The 23,280-nt window shown below is 37.9% G+C and overlaps 2 protein-coding genes and 1 long non-coding RNA gene across 8 annotated transcripts in view; 1 reads left to right on the forward strand and 2 right to left on the reverse strand.

Moving 5' to 3' along the window:
• IMMP1L (inner mitochondrial membrane peptidase subunit 1) overlaps nt 1-23,280 on the forward strand; it is a 51,848-nt gene that overhangs the window by 15,806 nt on the left and 12,762 nt on the right. The window contains exons 2-6 of one of the 2 annotated variants that reach the window (XM_069804009.1): nt 1,210-1,347; nt 2,138-2,226; nt 3,156-3,282; nt 17,172-17,282; nt 21,758-21,842. In XM_069804009.1, the coding sequence (XP_069660110.1) occupies nt 1,243-1,347; nt 2,138-2,226; nt 3,156-3,282; nt 17,172-17,282; nt 21,758-21,826 (501 nt within the window). In that variant the 5' untranslated portion in view covers nt 1,210-1,242 and the 3' untranslated portion in view covers nt 21,827-21,842. Of the gene's footprint in view, nt 1-1,209; nt 1,348-2,137; nt 2,227-3,155; nt 3,283-17,171; nt 17,283-21,757; nt 21,843-23,280 lie in introns of those variants that run through there. The other variant, XM_069804007.1, reaches the window with a different exon arrangement.
• LOC138689298 (uncharacterized) lies at nt 6,918-12,533 on the reverse strand. The gene is made up of 2 exons (XR_011328185.1): nt 12,426-12,533; nt 6,918-12,335 (listed from the first exon to the last, which is right to left on the reverse strand). It is a non-coding gene; the product is annotated as an uncharacterized lncRNA (long non-coding RNA).
• Nucleotides 18,011-23,280, reverse strand: part of DNAJC24 (DnaJ heat shock protein family (Hsp40) member C24) — a 43,885-nt gene continuing 38,615 nt past the window's right edge. For 3 of the 5 annotated variants that reach the window (XM_069804011.1, XM_069804010.1, XM_069804012.1), the window contains one exon: nt 21,720-23,174. In XM_069804011.1, the coding sequence (XP_069660112.1) occupies nt 23,050-23,174 (125 nt within the window). In that variant the 3' untranslated portion in view covers nt 21,720-23,049. Of the gene's footprint in view, nt 21,601-21,719; nt 23,175-23,280 lie in introns of those variants that run through there. The other 2 variants (XR_011328178.1, XR_011328177.1) reach the window with 2 other exon arrangements.

The raw sequence follows: 23,280 nt of genomic DNA on the forward strand, positions 1-23,280 counted from the left end.
ATACTGAGTTTAAGGGGGACAGGTTTCTTGCAGAATGTAAAACTTGCTTCAGTCACTTCAGTATGTGTGTCTTCCACTTCCTTAAGAGATACATATATTTATATAAAAATATCTTAAAAATTGGGGTAAGGAAACATTTTAGTTAGATTAGCATTGCAGGAATTACATCTGATCATCAGAGTTTGATTTAAATATTTGGGGGAGGGGGTCAGAAGATATTTACAGTCTTATGTGCTGTAGAACTTATGCCACTGTGCTGTAGCTGAGAAGAGAAAGACCTAATGCCTTATTTTTATATTGAAGTGTTTTGGTAATGGAAGTCTCGTCAAAGGCAAGCTCTGCAAAACCTCCAGAATTCCTGTATTCTTTTTCTAGTATCGTCTTACTTAGGCAAGCCATTCACGCCTTTATTGTCCTTAATTTTGTCTAGTTCTTCAAGTCTTTTTTCATTTGATTGATTGTCAGGTCACTTTTAAAGTTTTGGTTGACGACTAGATTACTCCGGTTTTCTGTGAATGTAATTTCAGTTGTGAAATATCTTCAAATCACTTCAGCTGGTTTGATGCTTCTCAGTTTTGCTGTTGAGTGTTCAGTTTTAAATCCTAGTGCTTGAAGAAAAACAGTGATTTAAGTTGCACTGTCTTCAGCTGATTAAAACACCTCTGTGAAGTGTTACGTAGTAAATAACTGCATCTGGGTTACCATATGTGGTCCAGTCAGGAGGTCGAAGCCTGCATTTAAAGGTATGATTACAGCTTTCCAGAATCCATTCAGCCAAACCCCTTGGCGGGGGAGGATGTTCTCATAACTATTGCAGATATGTAGACATGCGGCAGGTAAGTTTGTCTGCCGTCTTGACTAAAAGAAGCCCAGCTGTGTCAGCAGAGAGCACTGACACCATTCTCTCCCATTAATTTCTCTAATTTGGCAAAGGTGGGTTTTTTTTGTTTGTTTCAGGTCCTACTCAACTGAATCTTACCAATAAGCTGGTGAGAGGGGTCCATTGATTGTACATGTGGAAGTGTCTGCGTAGTAAAAAAACTTTTTGATGGCATTTAAGTTATCTTAATCTCAGATATATCTGATTATTTGCTGTTTTTATTCACTGTTTTCTTAGAAAATATTGTCCATGAGTTGTTAAATACAAAAGATCGTTTTGTAAATGTTAGGTTGTTATCAAATGAATGATATTCTTCTGTTTTACTGTAGACTAGAACCAGCTGAACGACGTAACACTGTACCATGCTTCGCAATGCCCTAGGAAAAACCTTTCGATTTGTTGGGTATACTGTGCAATATGGCTGCATAGCGCATTGTGCCTTTGAGTACCTTGGAGGAATTGTTGTGGTAACTTTTCATTTTCATGACATTTAAAAGAAAATAAAACCATAATACTGAAATTGTTATATATGATAATGCCAGTATTTCAGGTTTCTTCATTTTCATTAAAGCTTTTTCAAAGTGTGTTTAGTAAAAGCCTATTTTTTGGAGGCAGGTCCAGCCTTTATGAAAGTTATTTCTCCTTTCGGCATTCCTGTTTTTTCTAAGTTATTGTTTGAGGCATCACTGGAGCAAATGGGAAACTATGATTAAGCATTCTGCAGAGAGTACATTCTTCCAGAAAGACTGGAGTCACTAATCACGCCGTAGGAAATGCTCTTGTTTCCAACTGCAGGCAGATTCCTGGATGTTTTCTGTTCCCCCCCTCCTCCCCAGGTTCTAAACCTAGCAGATCCTGCTGCTGGACAGAGTGGAGTTTAGCTGTGAGCTGCTCTTGCAGCTTCTGTGATGATTCTCTTGCAGAGGCTGAAGAAAGGGCTAAGCTGGCAGAGCTTCCAGTGCTGCTCCTAAGAATTTCCCGCAGATTAGGTGCTGAAATGGATCAGGAGGGGCTCGTAGCACCTAGCCCAGTTCAGGACAAATCCTGAGTGAATACGGAGCTGTAACAGAGTTAGAGGTGCTCTGGAGGCTCTCCTCACCTTTTAAATGTATCACGTGTTCCTTTGAGGGTCTCACTTTTTTAGTTGTTCTTTGTTACACCTTTTCTAATTTATTAGCAAATAATTTGAATATTAATGTGTTTTAGATAAAAGTAATTGGAAATAGTAATTTTTTCTCATTTATTTTTAATTTGCAGTGTTCTGGACCTTCAATGGAACCAACCATTCAAAATTCTGATATTGTCTTTTCGGAGAACCTTAGCCGCCACTTTTATTGCATTCGAAAGTATGCTCCTTTGTTGAGACTAGATTTTACGTTCCGTTTGCCAGAGCTTGTCAATAACCACATTCTAGCCATCCTTTATTTTTCATATATTCTTCTGCTTCTAAATTGTAATTTTCCGTAAATCTCCTCTCATTGTGTCTGATCGAAGTTAAAGTAATCAGCACATACAGCCCATTGAACAACTTGTCAGAATTCATTTAGGATATAGTCTATATCACTTTTACAGCTTTGTCCAAACAATGGAAAAACTCCCATTTTTTTTCCCTAAAGCAGTTCTATTGTGTGAATGTAACTTCTCTCCAAGCAGTTTTGTCTTTCTTGAAAACCAGGCTGTAGGTATGGCTGTGCTCAGATAGGTTGTTAGGAAAGTGACCAAATGGTATAAGTACCGTTTATCAAATGTCATTTTATTACTGTGTTGTAGAGCACAGTAGGCTCAAGGCCCTCACCCATTTTGTTGTGGTCTGTTTCATTGTACAATCTAATGTATATAATCAAGAGGCAAAAGTAATGTAAGGTCTCACAGACTCAGATTAGACATTTGAAGTTCCATTGGAAGAATAACATTTGGTCAATAACATTTAGAAACAAGGAATCTGTTCTGTTCCATGTTTACATAGCAACAGGATCGAGTTAAATGGCATTCATGTCATCAGAGCATTGTCAATTAAAATGTAGTCTTAAATGTTTCATAAATGATCTAAATAACAAAGAATCTCTCCAAATGTACTTTAAAAAACTGTGCGTAAAATTACACCCCAAGTAAAACTGAAGAAACCGAAATTGTAGACAAGCATTTTCAGCAGAAGGAAGTAACTTTAATGTATGTGAATATTTTGGGAGTATACACGTTGATGCAGTTGTATTCAGCCAAATAGTTTGTACTTAGAGTTCTTCTGTTTGTTTTTGTTTCTGTTTTTTCCTCTCAGAGGAGATATTGTAATTGTGAAAAGCCCAAATGACCCCAAATCAAATATCTGTAAAAGAGTAATTGGCTTGGAAGGGGATAAAGTCTGCACAAGCAACCCTTCAGATTTCCTTAAGAGTCACAGCTATGTAAGTATTAGAGTTTCTTGCTTTGTACATTAATGATTATTTAAGTAGCCCTGGTAGTCTGTAAAGGATTTGCAATATCTGAGTATCATAATAAATTATGACGTTCATAAATTATTCTTTCTTCTTGTATATGTACAGTAAAATGTCATAATTTGTAAACTCTGCTTTATGGCAAGCTGTCTTTGTGAGTGTCTTTTGTCTCTGTAGGAAGTGTAGGCAGATGATATTTTTGCTCTGCTCTTTGCTTAGGTCTTCTTCCCTGGAAGAATACTCTAAAATTCTCTGCATAAGGTGCAGTATAGATGGCAGACTCAAAGGCTTAGTCTGAAGGCAAAACTGTTTCTCTATTTTAAACACTAAGAAGTAAAAATTCTGTCTCTGCAATAGCTTTGAGGATTTTGCTTTCGAAACTATAGTGTATGTCTATATTTCAATGTAACAATATTTTAATTTTTCTGAGTATGGTTGGAAAAGTCGTAATTTACCTGACTTTTTGGACAAATTAGGAAACCAGATGAAATAAAAAGGAACAAGTATTCTTAATGCTCACTTGTCTTTATGCAGATAGACTTAACAGAAGTTTGGAAAGATTTGTGACAAAATGTTTTTGGCAACTTCTTTTTAGGCTATCATTAGAAAAATCATCAGAGATCATGATCACAGAATGTGCTGGTTTTGGCTGGGACAGAGTTAATTGTCTTCAAAGCAGCTGGTATGGGGCTATGTTTTGGACTTGTGCTGAAAACAGTGTTGGTAATTCAGGGATGTTTTCGTTACTGCTGGGCAGTGCTTGCACAGAGCCGAGGCCTTTTCTGCCTCTCACCCCGCCCCACCAGCGAGCACGCTGCGGGGGGCACAAGAATTTGGGAGGGGACACATCCCTTGGTCAGTTGGGGTCAGCTGTCCCAGCTATTCCAGACCATAGGACGTCATGCTCAGCATATAAAGCTGGGGGAAAAGGGACAGGGGGAGGTTCGGAGTGATGGCGTTTGTCTTCCCAAGTCCCCGTTAGGCGTGATGGAGCCCTGCTGTCCTGGAGATGGCTGAACACCGGCCTGCCCATGGGAAGTGGGGAATGAATTCCTTGTTTTGCTTTGCTTGTGTGCGCGGCTTTTGCTTTCCCTATTAAATTGTCTTTATCTCAGCCCACGAGTTTTCTCACTTTTACCCTTCCGATTGTCTCCCCCATCCCACTGTGAGGGAGGCGAGTGAGCAGCTGCGTGGTCCTTAGTTGCCAGCTGGGGTTAAACCACAACACAGAAGAATGTAGGTTTTTTTCCCAAAAGCATGTTTGACCATTACCTCTGTTCAGCACCTTGTAGAGGCATCAGATTTTGCACAGGTGTTTTGAATCTTAAAACAAAGATCTTCTGTTGCCTTTTCATATCCACTTTATCCTCACAATTAGAATAAGAATAATTAGCATCTGGCCCATAGCTGAAGTCCTGTGCTGTGGAGGTAGAAAATTTTATGGAATGCTCCTTGGAGCCAGCTACAGTTTGTGATAGATAAATCTTTTAAGAGTTTAGCTACCATAAAGACAGCCAACTTCACCAGCGTGCCTTCAGGTACTGTTGCTTCATTTGTGTTAAGCAGCTGAAGTGGAGCCTGTCCTTTCTCAAATCAGTGGCAAAATTCTTGTCAACATTGTGTCTAGATTCAGTGTCTGGATTTAGTCAAGTCCTAGGTCCAGAAGGCAAGGTTATGATTCATACCTTGTTCTGAGGGGTTGAATTTTGTTGTTTCTTCCAGTCCAGTGTGGAGGCAAGACATTTCAGGCACCTGCCTCTAATCTGCCCTTCTGATCAAGTGCCAGTACCACTGAAGCTTCTGTTTACACTTCTGTCACTCATGAACAGAAAGAACTCATTCTCTGTTATGTTTTGAAGGGGAGGACAGAGTATTTAGTTTTTCCATAAATTAAATTGTGTTACTATTTAACTAAGGAAAAAAATAAAAAAAACCAACCCAAAGAACCCCAACCCACCTTTATTGAAGAAATTTTCTAGCTCTATGAATTTCCCAGAGCAGAACGACCTGAAATGGAAACCTGAAGTCTATGTACGCTGACAGAAGATGCAGACTGAGTTTCTCTGAGCATCTTGTTCCTCACTTGTCTTAGTCTTGAAAAGGAAGTTCAGGAAAGGTTTGTACTTAGCAGGATGTCAGCCTTTCTGGAAACCCTGAAGTAATGAAATGAATATCCAGCAGAACAATTTCTGCCTTAGGTGCAAGATTTCTTGTCTTCAATTTTAATACAAAATGGAAGGAGAATGAGAGGATGGGGAATGCAGAGTCCATTACCTGTTTTCCTGTGTATGTTTTTCATAAAGGCTGATGTATGGAAATATAGCCAAGTGACATGCAAGCTCTCTTAGTTCTTCATCATAAGTTGTATCTAGGGGGAGAAATGATCTAAATGGAAATGCTCTTGTTTGTTAGTGTGTATGTGTTTTCCTCCTATCTTTAGTGGTTGTTGAAGAGGTAGAGCTTTCCATCTGTTCACGAGACACTTCCTTTACAGAAGAGTATATTCTCAACATAGATATCTGCACTTTACACTGGTAACTTACACTGGATTATTTACTAAGTAAATTGTTCTTGTTGGGGAGGGAAAAGTGATGTGTCTCTCTGTTTAGGTAATTGTCGAATCAGATTCCTTATTTTAGTCAATCACTGTGCTATGCACTTTTTCTCTTAATTCAAACACAAAATTCTTCAAAGAAATAGCAGCAGCAGATGTACAGACAACTGGTTATTTGTTTTGTTGATGCTTCCTTGAGAAGAGTTAACCTGAGTTGGCTTTTTGAAAAAAAGACTGGCGAAATGGAGGAAAGGCCTTGCCTAGGATCCCAAAAGGCCAGAAGTGCTGCCTGGGGTGTCTGACTGCAGAGAAAAAGGTACAACTGCAGGTACTCCTTAAGTGAGCGAAGCCTAGAAATTGTCATGAGTTTTGTTGTTTATATTTGGCTACTACCTGCTTTTTCTAAAATGAGAAATCTCCGAGTGATACTTGAATGCAGTGACTCCAAAGTGTGAAAGGTCAGAGGATTGTTTGGTTTTATTACAGTGAACTGCTCAGCTTTCCTTGACTAACTTGTCTCCTGTTTTGGGGAGCGATAGTGAATAGTTCCTGTCGTGTTTGCAAGCTTATTACAGTACAGTAAATAAAAAGTATCAGATGCCAGAGCTACTACCAAATTAGGCAGTTCAAACCTCTGCTTCATTCTTTGCTGGCGTTTGCCAACTCACGGTTAGGTGTTGAGTTAGCCAGTTACTGGAGATGTCGGAATAACGGCAGTACGACATACTTAACACAGCTGAGAGTGAAACCACCTCTAAGCAGCTGCTTCCCTTGTCGCCCCAAAAGGAGAATCCTTATAGTCGTGTTAGTAGGAATTGTGCTTAGTCTGCATTGACTGTGTCATCGTTGGCATATTTTACAGATTTTAAGTTAGGAATTTTTGTGTGTAGAAGCACTATCATACATGATTCTTATACTGAAGCCTAAGAGAATGCTAAAATCAGATCCTGCTTGCAATCCTGTTTCATTCATGAATATACTTCTCAGGATGGCTTATATATATATAGATTCGAGAATGGAAAACCCTGTTTACAATTTGCTCTCTGTAAAATTACACAGATGAGATAGATACTTTATTGTTGCAAACAACCAAGTAGATACTTGTAGATTAAAACAAAACAAAACCAACACAAACCAACCTTCCAAGCCATAATGAAAATGACAAAATAAAAAAAAAACATACATAAGTTGAATAAGTTGTTCTGAAGAGATATTTCAGTTGAGTAGAAATGCAGTATAGCAGTGGCAGTTACGTGAAAGTCTTTATAGTGGTATAAAAATACTTTTGCTGCTATACTTAGCTGAAGTAATACATCATATGAGAAAAATTATTTTTGTCAGAGTGCCCTAAGTGTAAGGCTGTACCAAAAATATGTCTTTGATGGAGTCGTCGTTGGATTATAAGATGATGGAACTAATCCCACATAGCAAATTGATTGGTATAAATCAAGCACGTGCTTAAATTAAAATTTAAGTACATAAGGAACATCTTTACTTTGGACCCTTTATGGTACATGATGCTTCATATGCTAGAGGTTGGAGCTTATCTGCAGAATAATAATGATGGAAATCTTCGTATTTACATGAAAAGTATAATGAAATTCCTTTTGTGAGTAAGATGCTGTAGTATTACAAAGTTAGGAAAATGTAATTTTTCTTTTTTTTTTTTTAATTGATATTTGGTATGGAATATGAGCATTAGGCTGGTAGTTTTGCTGGGCTCTTTGGTTTTGTGCTCAGTGATGGTGTTTATACATATAAGCAAGTGTATTTACTGTAATAAACATTTAAGAATGCATAATGTATTTTTACAGTATCAGAAGCAATGTGATATGAACCCAAAAGTTAAAAAGGTAAACAACTGATTTTTAGTAATGTGGTATTCAGACCTAGTTTCAATTATTAAAAAATATCTTTACTGATTTATTCATTTAACTACAAGATCTAAGTAATGAGGGTTAATAAAGAAATTACTCAATCACAGGAGACCCCTGAAATGGTCTTTAAAACAAACACCCGAAAGGTTAATTTTCATATTTAGGTTTTTATTTCCTGTTTTTAAAAGTCTTAATACAGATCCAGGTTTATAATTCAGATTGAGTATCCTATTGTTATAGTTGAATTTGTTTTAATGCCATTTACTTTAGCTTTAATTTCTTTAGTACCATATGTTCTTACGCTGCAGCTCCTATTTACAAATTGAAAAAGTGAGGGGTAAGTCATCAGATTAAAACAGCTTGTATGTCATAAACCACCAATATGCTAAGCTTTTGTGTCACTTAAACAAAAGTAGTACCTAATAATGTCACTTAATACAGGTAGAGTCTGTAAATAAGGAACTGCCTTTTGCAAGTCATAGTGATAAAAAGCTGAGATACAAATCCATATCTCAGCAACACTCTGCTGGTAATCAATCACAACACACCACTAATGCTGTGAGACTAGCTGATGTGGGGGAAGTGTGTTTACCTTGTGCTAAAATGAGGTTCATTGCGGAGATGGCATCTCTTCATCCTGTGGTTAACTCTAGAGCTAACATAATTCCAGAGATAATGCATCTTACTGTGTTTGCAGATCAGAGAAGTGGTCTTGCGCAGCGCTATTAACTGTTAAACAGTCCTTGCCAAATGCAGTAAGAATATTATGTTGGTACTAAGAATAATGTAATGTTAATGTAAGCCACACAATGTCTTCATCACTAGACAGTACTACAGATTTTGGATGCACAACGTAAGACACTGAAAAATAGTTTGGTATTTCAGACCGGTCAATACCATTGGATAGTCTCTTTAAAATACCCTAATTAGCAATTAAAGATAAAGTTCTTGAAACATTGGTTCTTCTTCCTTTGTCCTTGGTATCCTAATAGCTAGTTTACACTCATGGTTTAGTATTTCAGTAAGCTAAGTTTTAATAGTTGCTGGTCAGGAGAAAGGAAGTATCTTACTCCTTCTTCTTCTCCTTAGTTCTAGCATTCTAGAGGCTTGAGAGAAAGTTATGCCATAATTTTAAGTAGCAGGTATACTAAAAGTCTGGTGGGAAAGGAGAACTGATGTGGCATACTACTTTAGTTTGCAGATTTGTTCTGTCTGCAGTTCCCTCTATATCCCTGTACAGAGAGTTCATGACTAGAGCTAATCTTGAATTTTCTGAGAAGTAATTTAAAATCAAAATTCTGATTTGTCAAAACTAAATTATTCAAAGGAAGAGAAACACACAGAATTTTATCAGTCTGCTTCCCAATATTTCCAGGGTTTCTTCTGCTCAAGTGGGTTGGTCTTTTTACCTTTTCAGTTTTGTTTTTGATATTTCAAGAACATACGAGTGGCACGACTTGACACAACAGCATCGGTACCGTTCACCAGAGCTTATCCTCGGGTCTGTGGGGTCGGGGAGGTGGGTGGCCAGACATGGGCAATGCCCACACCGTAGCTCAGGCACAGGACAGCAGCGAGAGGCTCAGCTTAAACGCAGCTCCTGAATGAACGAGCTCCCACCGAGGTCTCTTACGTTGCTTTCTCCAGCAGCTCTTCCTTCCCCACAGTCTGAACCGAGAGGAGACGGCTGCCCCTTTCAGCTGGTCTGGAGGGCAGCCCAGCTACGCTGGGGTGGGGGAGAGCAGCGCTGCCCAGGCGCTGCCGTACTGCCCCGGTTCTTCTGGTCAGCCAGTTCATTCCTGAAGGAAAACCATACAGAAATCTCCTCGTTGACTTGAGGGAAAGGTGTTTCAAGATCACTCATTTCTGAATTGGTAGCACTAGATGCTTTTTGTCTGTGGAACACAGTCTTGGCTCTACTGGTCAGATCAGGTTGAACCTTCAAGATTTTACGATTCTGTTATTCCTCTGCTCCAAATTCACCAATAACTTCTAGGAAGCACTCGGGACGATGAAACCAACTGCTCAAGGACTCACTGAAGATTTTGAGCACAAGTTTTAGTCTGCCTATATCAGCTTCATGTCTAAATGAAGCACCCATTTCATTTTTTTTCTTCCTCTATACATATTAGCTAAGACCTGCCGACTGTCTTAAATGATGAGACCATGCAGTGCCGAGGCCTGGGATTGATTAGCAGAGATTCAGGCTGCTCCTGATGGGTCCAGATGCTACTTTTCAGATTCCTTAACCCTGCTCAGAGTATTTATTGGCCATCGTGGCTACCAGGCTTATTAGCTAGAGCACTCTGTACAGGTATGCCTTTGTCCAGGGCACACCAGTGATGGTAACGGGTTTTCTGTTTTAACCAGTAAGTTCCAGTTGGGGTTTGAACCCATAGGTTTTTGTTCTCAAACTTATACTTTAGGGTGACCCTGTTACATCATCTTTTTTCTGGAGAAGAAAAGAATCAAATCCTTAATGATTGCTGTGAGAAAAGTCTTTGCAAACTGTTAAGTAATCTTTGCTGGATTTGTAATCATTTTCTTCCAAAATGTTCATCTTCTATAAATCAAGAAAGCTAATAACAGTCTGGACTGATGAATCACAGAAATATTCTGAGTTTTTTTTCAGAAGTTCCTAAATGTAGCTAGGAGATCTGTTTTTGAACGTTTTGGCCTATGAACATTATAAAATATGAAAATTTCAAAACTGTAATGGATTAAGAAAACTTAGATAATTTTTCACTATTTAAAGCAAAGTGTTTTTGTTTTCAAAAGAGAGCTATTGTTTTAATGCAAAGAGAGAGGTTCTAGAAAGTGTGTGCAAAATCAGCACATTATTCTTCATGACAGATAATACTTGCTCCTAGCTTTTATTAATTCTATTAAGTTTTCATTTTCACTGATAATATTTTTAGAAAAGGAATGATGCCTAATAATTTAAATTCAGGGTTGCAGCTAGAGATTTTTTTAAATTGGATATATAGCTTTTCAGGCTGATTTAGATCAGTATATTTAACAAGATGCTGTAGATCTGAATATTAAATGAGAGTATTTATGGAAGTAAAGTAAACAATGCATGCAAGTGTTTGAATTATTATTTAACACAGTTGAAAGCTTCTGCAACAGCCAAAAAGTGATGAGAGAAAGCATATTTTTTCATCATTAGACTGGCATAGATACTGCTGATGTGAAAATTCTGTGACCTGTCCCGTGAAGCAGTGAGTGCAGTGATCAGACCTTTGAAGTTCCAGGTGAGTAAGCTCAGGAACAGCAGTAGCCATTTGTGCGTTACACGAAGTTTAGAAGGAGCAACAATGGTTAAAAAACAAACATTCAAATAACCAGTGAATGCTTTGACAGATTACTGTAACAGCTTCCCCAAATTTTTATTAAAGAACAATGCTCAACTGCTATGCTTGCACGATAGAGAAAAATGTCTTACAAATTCAAATCCAAGTTAATACACTTTAGTTTCCTCGTAGTATGAGTTAACATTGCTACCATTGATGGTTATGTGATTCTAATATTGGTTAATAATTAATTTCAAAACTTAAAGATGGACAAGTCTTCATATCTTACCTTTTTATACATTTTCTATTAAAACAACCAGTGACAATATAGAGAATGAATTTGTAATATAACTATTTAGTCAGAGTGAATTTAATTTCTGTATAGAAACCTGTTGGTGTTTCATTGTCATCTTGTCTCATAATAATCTGGACCAAGGTCATAATGTCATAATGTATTCCTTTTAGTATGTCTATTTAAACAAACTGGGCCAAGTACATTGTGTCTTATTCATAAGCAGCTTAAACTGTTCAATAAGTAAAAGGACAATGCTAAACTGTTTGGAAGTACCTATGAATTTAAGGTAAATTCATTCTGTTATATTCTTTTAAGGAGTATTAAATTCCAGGTAATGCTTAGAAGATGTTGGTTTAAAATCTGCTATGCTGTTAAAGGTCCAGTGTGGCTGCTACCATTTCATAGCTTTTTCCAGCACAAAAAAGAAAAAGTAAATGCTTATGCTGATTTTGAAAATATTGAGCTAATGAATGTTGTTGGGGTTTATATAGATGGCAGCCTTAATATGAATAACATTTATGATAAGCTTATAGAGATGGTGCCTAGAGCAACTGTATCATTAAAAAAGAGTATCTGTTAAGCATTATTCACTCTTGGTTCTGAATTAATAAATAAAGGATTAAGGAATAGCTATGTAAGACTTTAAGTATAGAGTGATAAAACAAACTTCTGCATTTCTATGGTGTATATTTTATCCTAACTAGATGCAATTTACTTAAATAAGGCAATTTAATCAGTATTTAGTAAATTTGTCATTTGATATTGTAGATTCTTTCATCATATTTCACTTTAATCAAGAAGGGTAACACCTGTGGTTTATTCACAAAAGCTTCTTTTGTTAAATGAACACCCGCAGGCCATGAAGCAATTACATTTGTTGCTTGTACCAAAGTAGGAGGCACTTAAATAGACCTTAGTAGGGATAGATGAGAACTTGCAGACTTTATTCTTTTGTCCAGCACTGAGATTAGTTCTTATCATAGCTCAAGAAGGAAGCCTCTGAACTGAAAAGAAAAGATAGGAATGATTTAAAGTTCTTCTTAAGTTTGAAACTTTGATATTGCTGGAGGTGATGTGAATACCTGTGACCTTACAAAAGTTCAAACTTCATCTGCTCCCAGCTGATTGTACATGCTGATGTTCTTTGACAAACTCAGACTGCTTGGAATTCCAAAAGGAGAGATTGCAAGAGATTCATGTTTATAATTAGCCACTTATTTATTAAAAATCCCTATTTCCCCATCTTTAGTACCTCCCCATCCAAAGTCCCCCCAAAAGTGACAAACCAAAAAAAACCCCCCACCAAAACAAAAAAAACCCCAGCCCACAAGAGCCTACTTTCATTTATTTGGGTTTGGGGGTATTTTTGAGGCAGATACTGCAAATAAGATTAACAGATGAAATTATGTATATTAGTTTTCTAGTATACCAGTTAATGCAGTGCAGATCTCATCTCTTGGTTTTGAAGTTAGTGAGATTACTCAAAGAACAAAGTTTGGCGTCATGTGAAAAGACCAAAAGAATATAATTATTTGTTGATTTTCCCCTGCTGGTTTAGGTAAATTAATGTTTTAGGCTAGTAAGTTTTTTTTTGCAAGCACAAATCCAAAACATAGCCCCATACTAGCTACTGTGAAGAAAATTAACTCTATCCCAGCCAAAACCAGCACGTAAGTATGTATCAAATACCTGACCTGTGCTTCAGTTTTGCCACTTTAACTATACCACTAAGTAAATGCCGCCAGCCCTGCAAATTTAGTCAGTTTGTCTCAGTGAAAGAAGGTAATTTATCTGAGCTGGAACAGAATAAGCTGCTGCTACAGACTCAGTTGCTCTAAATGATAATCTTGCTCTTCTGGTCTATCTGTTCCTGCGCTGGAGCCCTCAGAGCCTTGGAAGGGGGAAGAGTGATGTGTCTGATCAGCGTGCTGTATTCTCATGCATATAGGCTGCATCTCAGATAACCGCTTCTGCCCGAGAGCTGCTGCTCCTTGGAAATAAATCCTCAGATAATCTGCACAAAACCAGAGGCACAAGGGTTGCCGAGGCAAAGAGAGTAGTCTGCAGACAATCGGAGGCAGCGTGTTTTCACGTTAACCTGCGCTGCTGTGGAATTGCTGGTTTTGCATGTGACCCACTAGTTAATTACGTGAAAATTCAGTTGTGGGGCTTGTGAGGCTCACATCTTAGTTCTGGCCTATGTGTAAAGGAGAACTGAAATGCTGCCCAGCCTAAATTAAATGCTTTTGGCACTCTTGTCAGTATTCTTTGCATTCACACTCCTTCTGTGTGTAGTAATGGTAACTGTGATTTCAGTTGTACTTCTTAGATACAATTAATTTTGTCTAAGACGTCCATCGTCCATGGCCTGTAGATACCAAAATGCAACGTTGTGATTGTCAAGCAAGTGGCTTTCCCATTGCCTTGGATTTTTTTGGCACTAGCAGCCTATTGGTGTGTAATTAATATATTCTCACTACAAATACAAGTTTTCAATAGTTTGGGTTTTTGTTTTTTTTCCTTTGGTTAAAAATGTATCTTATTTCCAGCTACTGTGCTTGCATAGCTTTGAGGCATTTCAGATTGGGTCCCGATTCTGCAAAGGTTGATACTCAGAGTTAACTTTATTCAATGTGAGTAATCCCACTGAAATCAGTGATGTGGTCCAGAAATAGCTTGGTGCATAAACCCTTGAAGGATTCTGGCTACAGCCTTTATTTCAAAGGGGTGTAAACAACTTTTTTTAATTAATGATTATGGCCTGTCACTGGTATTTGGTTTTACATTTTCATGTAATTCATGTGATTTTTATTGCTTGTCTTAATTCTAGGTTGTAGTGAAGTGCCTAGATGATGGACAGGCACCATACAAAGGTATTATACTCTGTTATCTCTAGATGAATCATACATTGTGATGGGACTCTTAAGGCCAAATTTAGAGGTATAGGGTCCTGTCATACCTTCCATGGAGAACTACAAAAGTTACCGTAGGTGGTGAACTTCAGGATATAGGAATATACTTTAATGCAAATGTTCTATCTGGAATGCAAATGATGAGTATCTTGTCCAGGCAAGCAATTAGTAGTATTAGAAGTAGTAAGTGATATGCCACAGCTGGAAAAAGCACTTTATTCTATTTTTTATACTTTTGGAGCATGGAAAAAAGATGGGAAGGTCTAGAAGTGTTTGGATATACTTGTGTTACATGTGGGTCCTTATTTCACATAGTAACAGGTGAGCTTCACGTTCTGCCTATGAATCAGGCGGGGAAAGCGAGAAGGCATGGGAACCAGTAAAGTAGAAGGGGAGCTGGTAGTGTCCTGTGTGTGAAACGGTAACGCATTACAAGAAGTGATGCTTTTTCAGAAATGTGAAATGTTAATGTGGGTTTCCTTTTTTATTTCATTAAAACATCTTCCTTTCATAGTAATTCATGCTTCTTTTTTCTGTGTATTTGCTGAAATAGTCTTTGAAAATGACAGTAGTTTGACGTATGATTTGTAATTCTGGTAGATGCTGGACAGGAGAGTTCGCACCGGAAAGGTCAGAACGCTGCTTTGCATTGTGATGTGCACCTGAAAAACAAACTCATGCAAGATGTGGACACAGTGAATGCTTTAGGTGGCTACACTGCAAACAAGCAAAGATGAATATCCAACTAACCTAACAATTGCTGCTGGATATTCTAAATAGGCTGTATACCACAGAATTTTTGAGGAAAATAGGAATGTCAGTATATTCTTCAATAAAGACCTATAAAAAACGCATTTCCACATGTGATGAGATGTATATTCCACACAGGTCATTTGACTCTGGATAGAATTTTTTAAAATGTATTTATTTTAAGTTGACTTCTACTTGGTTATTTTTGTTTGCCAAGCTGCTTGGGTAGGAGGAGGGCCAAAGTCGTCTAGCTGAAATCAACTGGCCTTCCCAGAGACAGCTCTTCCGTGCACATGCCAGCAATCTGATAAGCCTACAAAATAACAAAAGGTGGCAGACAAGCTGAATATGAAATTGCTGTGTTGAGGGACTGGGAGAACAAGAAGTAAAGGACCTTGATGGAACTAGCAGATCAGTTTAAAACAAACAAGGTGGCACTCCTTTATACAGGAGACTGTGGAAGGAGACAGTATCAGTAGGTTTCAAAAGGGTTTAGACATATTGCTGGTCTAGCAGCTCCACGTATAGATTCTGAAACGCTGAGGCAGGGATGTGCGCCCTCTGACATGCCTGAAGCGCACACCTGGGTACCGGAGGAATACAGGGGGGCGGTTGGCAGAAGACGGACAGGCTCAGATATGCTTTCCACCACGAGTAGCTCTTTTTCTACTGTCGGAGACAAACTACTGGTTCTTAATCCACAGCTTACACATTCGCCACAGCTCAACAAAGGGACTCTCGAGTCGCGCGCTATCCTGGTCTGGTAACAGGCAGGTGAGAGCCCGACTAAACAAGAGCCTGAAAGGCTTATTTAAAGACAGCGTTCCCAGTAAGTGTTACCTGGCCAGATAGCTTACGTACCAACAATTACCCTTCAACTGCATTTTCCTCAAATGTTTATCTGGGGGACCTGGTTTTATTTTTAATAGTTTATATCCAGACTTTACTACTAGAGTGGTATTTTATTTTGTTTAGTCTGTTATCCTTGAATTCTGTATATATAGACTATTGTATTTATGAGTCCATGTGGCTTATTTCTGAAACACTAGTGTTTATACTGCTCAAACTCTTGAGTTTCATTTGAAATTGGGTTTTTTAAATATTGGGGGTTTTTTCTGAATTGTGGGCATAGTAATGTTTCAAGTACATAGCTGGTTTTGGAAAAATGTATGTTAACTTAAAGTCCACATTAAATATTACCTAGCTTGAGAATATGTCACTACTTTTAAATTTTCGGCCTGGTTTAGACTTTTAGAAGCATAATTATTAAATATTTTATTTGGTGACTTGTAAGAGGTTATTTCTATCTGAAATGTTTTTAAAAAACCATATCAAAATAGTGCTGTATATTCCAAGCGGAAGTCTTAGTTTAAGACTTACAGTAGCAACTTTTTCATATATGAAAGCCGTATACTCTTATTTTGGTAACTAATACAGCTATGTTGCTATTTCTCATTTTGTCATTGAGTCAGTCAGTGAATGCCATGAATCTATGGTATGTAATATAGTTAATGCATAATATATATAGGCAATGAAAGGTCTTTGTCATATAGTATAAGGTCACCATCATTAATTTTCAAATTATAAAAAGGGATTTGCTGTTTTGTGATCATCATTACTGCAATATAATGTGTTGTGGATTCTGCCTGCACATAGAATGAACTGTGATCTTAATTAGAACTTTGACAAGCCTACTCCGATAAAATGATGAGATTATTCGTAATTGATGTCACAATCAATTACCAGTTAGTTCATCATGAATCTACTAACAGGTCTAGCCTTGGTGCTGGCCCCAGGATGTTGATGAGTGTGTGGCTGCCCTGTTCATGCTGTTACTGCGACAGGAGGGCAGATTTTCAGTCAACATCCTAATGACCTCTTTTGAAGTCTATTAAATTAATGACCCTGTCACATTGGTCTAACCTCTTACATCTTCATTTTGGATTTTTTGTTGCAAACCATTGGTTTTTGAGCACATGATAGAACAGATACTTTGGAGCACTCCTTCTCATCCCTCCAAATCTGGCACTGTGTCTTACTAGATTCAATAAAAAATTAGTTCATTATACAGTCATGAAATACGGAACACAGAAATCAGAGACTATATTGTAAGGCAAACCATGCTTAATACCATTCTATTCTATTTTCTTTTTACATTTCAATCTTGCTTAATCATAGGTGCCTAAAGGACATGTTTGGTTAGAAGGTGATAATCTCAGGAATTCTACAGATTCCAGGTGCTATGGACCTGTTCCTTATGGACTGATAAGAGGACGCATTTGTTTTAAGGTATATACATTTACAGTATCTAAAAATAGTTGCATTAATACATTTTTAATGCCTGGTGTTAGGTATTAAAACTTGCCTCCTTAACTGTCTGGCCAAAGCAAACATAAAGGAGAGCTTGAACACACCAGCCACTTGCTATAAAAGGATAATTCAGCAATGGTGGGGTTTTTTTTGAGGGAGGACTCGTTTTTTGAGCAGTACTTTTTGAGCAGTCACTGCCTCTGAAAACTGAATGAGTTATGTTGCAAGTAAATCCAAACTTGATAAAAACACAAACATACACAGGCGCACACACATACACCTTGCTGCACAGATATATATTCTATCCTTGACTCTTGCCTCTGCAAAGCGGTAGAAAAGGACAGCTGCATATTTCATTGTTGGAATTTGAGAAGTGTAGTTCCATAGTTCAAAAAACAAAATGGAGGAAAAGGTTATCTTTCTAAGACTTGCATACATACTTTAGACATGTAGACTGGCCTTGTTGATTTTTAGACTAAGTCTGTGAAAAAGCCTTAACAGTAAAGTCAAATCTGTGCTACCATAATTGTCTGCCACATTTTTATTTTAAAAAAATGCCTTGAATTAATATTGTATAAACCTCCATGTCCATGGTTCCTTCTCCTTCTGTTTCAACAATTCTACAGCTTTATTTCACACTAAATTACTTTTTCATATTACCTGCATTATTCATTTACTCATTTACCAAAAAGAAGAAACTAACACAATTTCTTTTCCATAAAAAGTTTAATCTAAGAAACAAGGGAGTATGTATTGCAGACTTATGCACCAGCTTTTAGAAAGCTAGATTTAAAATGGTGCCATTCAGAACAATTAAAAAATGTTTTGAAAACTGTTTTCCATATATTGCAACACATCCACAAAAACATAATTTAGCACAGCTGTATTACATGCACAGGGAAGATTAGATCTTTCCAATTTAACAAAGTTTTATATAATCATTTTACAGTTTTTATGAACACAACTTAAGACTTTTCAAAAAACCTTGCTGCTATTGACCATAATCACTATCTGCTTACTAAACCTCAAATAACATGTCCCCCTCAGCCCCACCATCAAGTTTTGTCTGACCTCTGTTTTTTCTGGATAGCATTTGCTTTGAGTTCTTCCCTAGTTTTTATGAAGTTCTCTCTGTTCCTTCTATTGTTTGCCTTACTGTGTACACCAGAGGAAAAAATGCTGATTCTAAATAGTGCTATTTTTATGACCCAAGTTTTAGCTTGGATTATTAACTGCTAAAATACAAATGATGCTAATATGCTGACAGCCCTCTTAATAAGAATATGGTATTAATAACCTGACTGAAAAAAAATATTCTCCAACTGATGTACTAGTATAAAAAAACCTGTGTTTACTACTTTAAGGGGGCTGTTAGCAAATAACGTATATATTAAGAACCTATGTGGACAGCCATAATTATTCACAGTATCTCTCCACGGCAATAAATTTGTGTCCAGCTTGTACCCCAAATAGGAAGATGTTTGAGAGACTTTAATGAAGTGACTGACAGGACTGAACCCTAAATATAGCAAGCATTAAACTGTAAAATTAATGAAACTTTACACACAGATATTACATATTGAAGAAGTACTTTAGGACTCCAGAATATTGTCTGTTTAAAAAGATAGTATTTTACTGCCTTGAGAATGGAAGCTTATGTAGCTTTATCTTAAAGTGGATTTTGGAGCAGCAGATGTAACCGTGCCTTTGAATGCTAAGTTACATTTTTAGTAATAGATGCAAAACAAATCTAATTAGGAAGTAATGGATTTCAACACAAGAGAGCAAGCTTGTACCGAGTTTGCTTAGGCAACCTATTCTTGGCAAAACATAAATGTTAATTCTCTCTGTAACTTATTTGTGAAGTTTAGACCCAAGATTCTCAGTCAATGTTCGTGCACCAGTTTTTAACCCTTACAGAAATAATGATATTCGATTATATTTGCCCCTTTTCCTCCCTGCCACCGTTATCTACTACCAGTCTGAGAGACAAGTTCATTCCGTAAAAAGGCTGCTGAAATCAAAGTAGCTGCAAACTCAGGAAAAGCCTAGGGAATCCCACTCTGACAGAACTGATGCTTCATCCTGTCCTAGGTAGGATATCCTCTGCATTCCCTGGACTTAGGCTCCATGTCAAAAATAGACCTGTAGTGTATCTTCAAAAGAGCTAGTTAGCCCCATTTATCCCCCATCCATCAGATCAAATCTATGTAGGCCAAACCAAAGAGGGCAAGGGGAAATAGCTGCTAATTGGACTAGCCAGTTTGAACGAACAAGTCACAGTCAACTTCTGTCATAACTTTAAAAGACTTGGGAATTACTACACACAGTGGCATGTCTTTGTTTCACAGAGAAGGCTTGTTCCATCTCCTCCTTTCTCACATTCTCTCCTGCACGCAGACTAGATAAAACATCATTTTCATTCTAACTTTACCACTAAGATCACTGTGACGAATTTGAAACTAAATTGTCAAAACAATAGTTAAAACAAATTTGATTACTTTCACGGAGAGAAAGTCAAGTTGCAATAGGTGCGATTTGATTTGCCTGAAACAAGATTTGTGCTGTAGTGAATGGCCTAAGAATCTTCCTTCTCTGGGCCTTCACTCAGATCAGCTTAGATTTGTAATATGGGATATTCCTATTCCCTTCTACTCCTGTTTGCCTTTGAGGCCAAACAAAGACTTGACACCCAGCCTGCAGCCAGCACAGGCCCTCTGGAGAGCCTCGAATGCTGTAGCTTTGCTGCTAACCAAGATCACAAATACCCTTCTGTTGTTGGTTTGTAGCTCTGTATATCTGTGCGGAACTTAAAATAGCTCACTGGCTAATACGCGCGTAGAGACAAGACGTTACCTCTGTGTATTTCTCTGTATCAGCACATGTTCCTCATTCTCTTCCCTAACTGCACATGCCAAAAAAGACATGTATTTTTGAAGATACTTGCACAAGAGAGCTTTGAGCCTTTTTCAGCTCCCCAGAACTTGAGGTCCCGAGAATGACTCATCCTTCCGTCTTCCTGAGGGCCCAGGCACGATCCAACTGATGGCAGCTTAGCACAGTGCTGCAAGGGGCCTGACAGAGGCAAGTCTGGGGCGCTTCTAGCAGCGCACAGTCCCACTCTAGGAGTAAGCTGATGGTACGTCTTGCTGTGCCTGTCCTTAACTGCCTCTGCCTCTTCTGTCATTGCCTTTAGTGCTGGGGACAAGTCGTGGGGATTGAAACATTGAACCTTGGCACTATGCTTTCGCTTTTAAACTGAGAAAATTACTTTTTCACTCCGCACAGAAAGCAGCAAAGGCTCCTTCTGTGCTGTGGCTGTTCCATACACTTAGTTAAAGAGTAAGTTGCTGTTCTTGGAAGGTGACTGCATACCTTCTTTAAGACCAAATTTTAAGAAAAAATGAGCAAGATAAACACCATACTGACAGGTGCTTTGGGAACAAGGTAGTGCATCATCTTTCTCTGTCCAGGTCGCTTCATCTGGAGCAGGGGCTGTGAGATTTTCATGGGATTAGAGCCACAGAGGGCATTCGTTCTTCAACATCACCTCTTTCCCTTCTTCCTGCTGATCCCCTCGTGTCATCTTTGAAAGAACGTGTTGCAAAGAGACACAGGCAGTCAAGGGAGACAAAGGACAGAGTGTAAGAGAATGTCCTTGATTCCCTATTACTTTTTTTGCATCCAAGACCAGCCTACATGTAATTAGTGAATCTTCAGAGGAAAGTACTCCTGGGAGCATTCAGTAGTATGAACAGCTATATAGTTAATTTCTGGAGAGAAATTTTTTTCTTACTAGTAAGCATCATTCTCTGACACTTGTGCTTGTACTTGGTCATGATTTGTGCTGCTTCTTGTTCTATATCGTAGTCCCCTTCTCAGAGGAGCCCCTGATGGTGGCAGGCACTCCCCCCACTTTATACCTATTTGCATGGTATAAGCTTACCTGTAAGCCTGTGGAATATTCTTCCAAGGTTTGGTGTTTGCAGTTCAAATGCCCCTCTTGAAAATACAAAGGTACACCTCACAGAACTGCTTTCACTGGGAGGTAATGCTCATGGTATTCTTTCTTCTAGATGGATCAAAAATACATACTTTGTCTTTTAAGTTGTTAAGAGGTTTACAAGCTAGAAAACTTTGAAAGTATTTTCTAGGAATGTATTTATTTCCAAGGCTGAAAAAAAAAAAAAATGTAATTTTTGAGGGTCTCCATAGCAAAGCATGCTGTGTATAAATTAGTGTTGTCTCCAGCCTTTATGGAATGATGATTCCTCCTGATACATAGTATTTATTACTCCTAGCAAAAGAAACACACAGGTGAGAAAAGTTCATATACCCTGTCAACCAAAGAGCTAAAAAATTATGCAGTTTATAAAACAATTAGAACAATAACAAATGAAAACACTGAACTTTGAGTTGTGATTAAAATCTCTTGTAACTATTTTATTTTACAGATATGGCCTCTGAATGACTTTGGATTTCTACGTGCAAGCCCCAATGGCCATAGATTTCTTGATGATTAAAAGATTTAAGTGACTATTGCCAGCTTTCATAATATTTTCTACTAAAATCAATGGAATTATTTTTGTTTAGAATAAAAAACAATTATTACTTGACAAAAATGTCTCTTTCTGAGATTGCACCTAATTTGAAAGTGGGAAAGATACACTGCTGTCATCAACAAAAATGATATGCCTCCTACTTTGTTTCCTCTGGCTATTCACAGTAAGTGCTTGGATTTATTAGAAACTTTTGGTTTTTACTACAAGCCAAGGTTAGTATTGACTGTTAACAAGGGATGAAAAAGGCACAATGCACTATTATGTTGTCATACATCCAGAGCCACACATTGGCTATGCCTACATTAGCAAGTAGTGTGGCATGCTAGGATTGGAACTGAAAACAGTAACAGTGGGGTTCCGGATCTGCTAGTCACTTACGTGCGTTTTGTAGGGTTTTCCTTAAACGGGCTCTAGTTTGGCCCAGTGGGCTGTTTGCCCAGTAGGGATCACAGCACAGTTTCCTGGTTAGTTTTCTTCTAAGGAATGAAGACTCTGTTTGTTCAGATGAGAGTCAATTCAAAATATGCTCCTGCTCTTAAGCTGAAAAGTTAATGTAGATGCACTGTTACAGTCCAGTGTGTAGGCACTGGACCTGCTACTTAGTACCAAGACAACCAGCCTGTTAATCTGTGAGTCTCTGCCACCTCTCTCCAAGGCTCAACTCCTTGTGAGGATTTAATGAAGTTAAATATTTAGCATAGAAATAGAAAATGTTCCTGTTTCCCATTAATGCACCTTACTCTTCATTATCTTCAAAGCATTCTCAGATGTATGCCTCCTGATTAAATTTTGTCATCTGAGCTGTTAAAAAGGATTTAACCTAAGAGGTAGGGCCCAAGGTATAGTTGATATAGGCTGAGATTGAAAGAAGCTACTCTGTTGTTTTCTGGGAAAGAAATGTCATTTAGATCATAAGATATATTCTAGTTGTACAGAACTTAGTGTTCTGTTCTGGAGGTTTTTAATAACTGGTTCTTTAGTTGCAGAAGGAAGAAAAACCCAAGCCTCATGTCTGCCTGCAGAGCTATGTCAGCAAATGGGCACATTTCCTTTCTTAAGCCTGACTGAACTTGTTCTTGTGGTGCCCCCCTTTTCTTTAACATACTTTTCTTTAGCAGATGCTGTTCCCTGTTTGTCCAGTCTTTTTAAAAGTTTGTAATGCTTAATGTGCTTGACTGAAACAATCATTGAAGGATCTCGATAACAAGTGAACATGTGTCACAACAAACCAAAGAAACATCTTTGGTTTCATTCTTGAAGACGGTGTAATTCCCACCACATCGACATGACAGAGTATAGCATTGTTCATCTGCCAAAAAAAGAAGACAAGAAAGCCTTTAGTGCTTGAGAAGAATCAAGAATTTATTTTGGATTTTCTCCACAAAGCTGCTCTTAATAACAAATGACCTCCTACT

Source organism: Haliaeetus albicilla, chromosome 16 (genome assembly GCF_947461875.1).
Source record: "Haliaeetus albicilla chromosome 16, bHalAlb1.1, whole genome shotgun sequence".
Classification (NCBI taxonomy): domain Eukaryota; kingdom Metazoa; phylum Chordata; class Aves; order Accipitriformes; family Accipitridae; genus Haliaeetus; species Haliaeetus albicilla.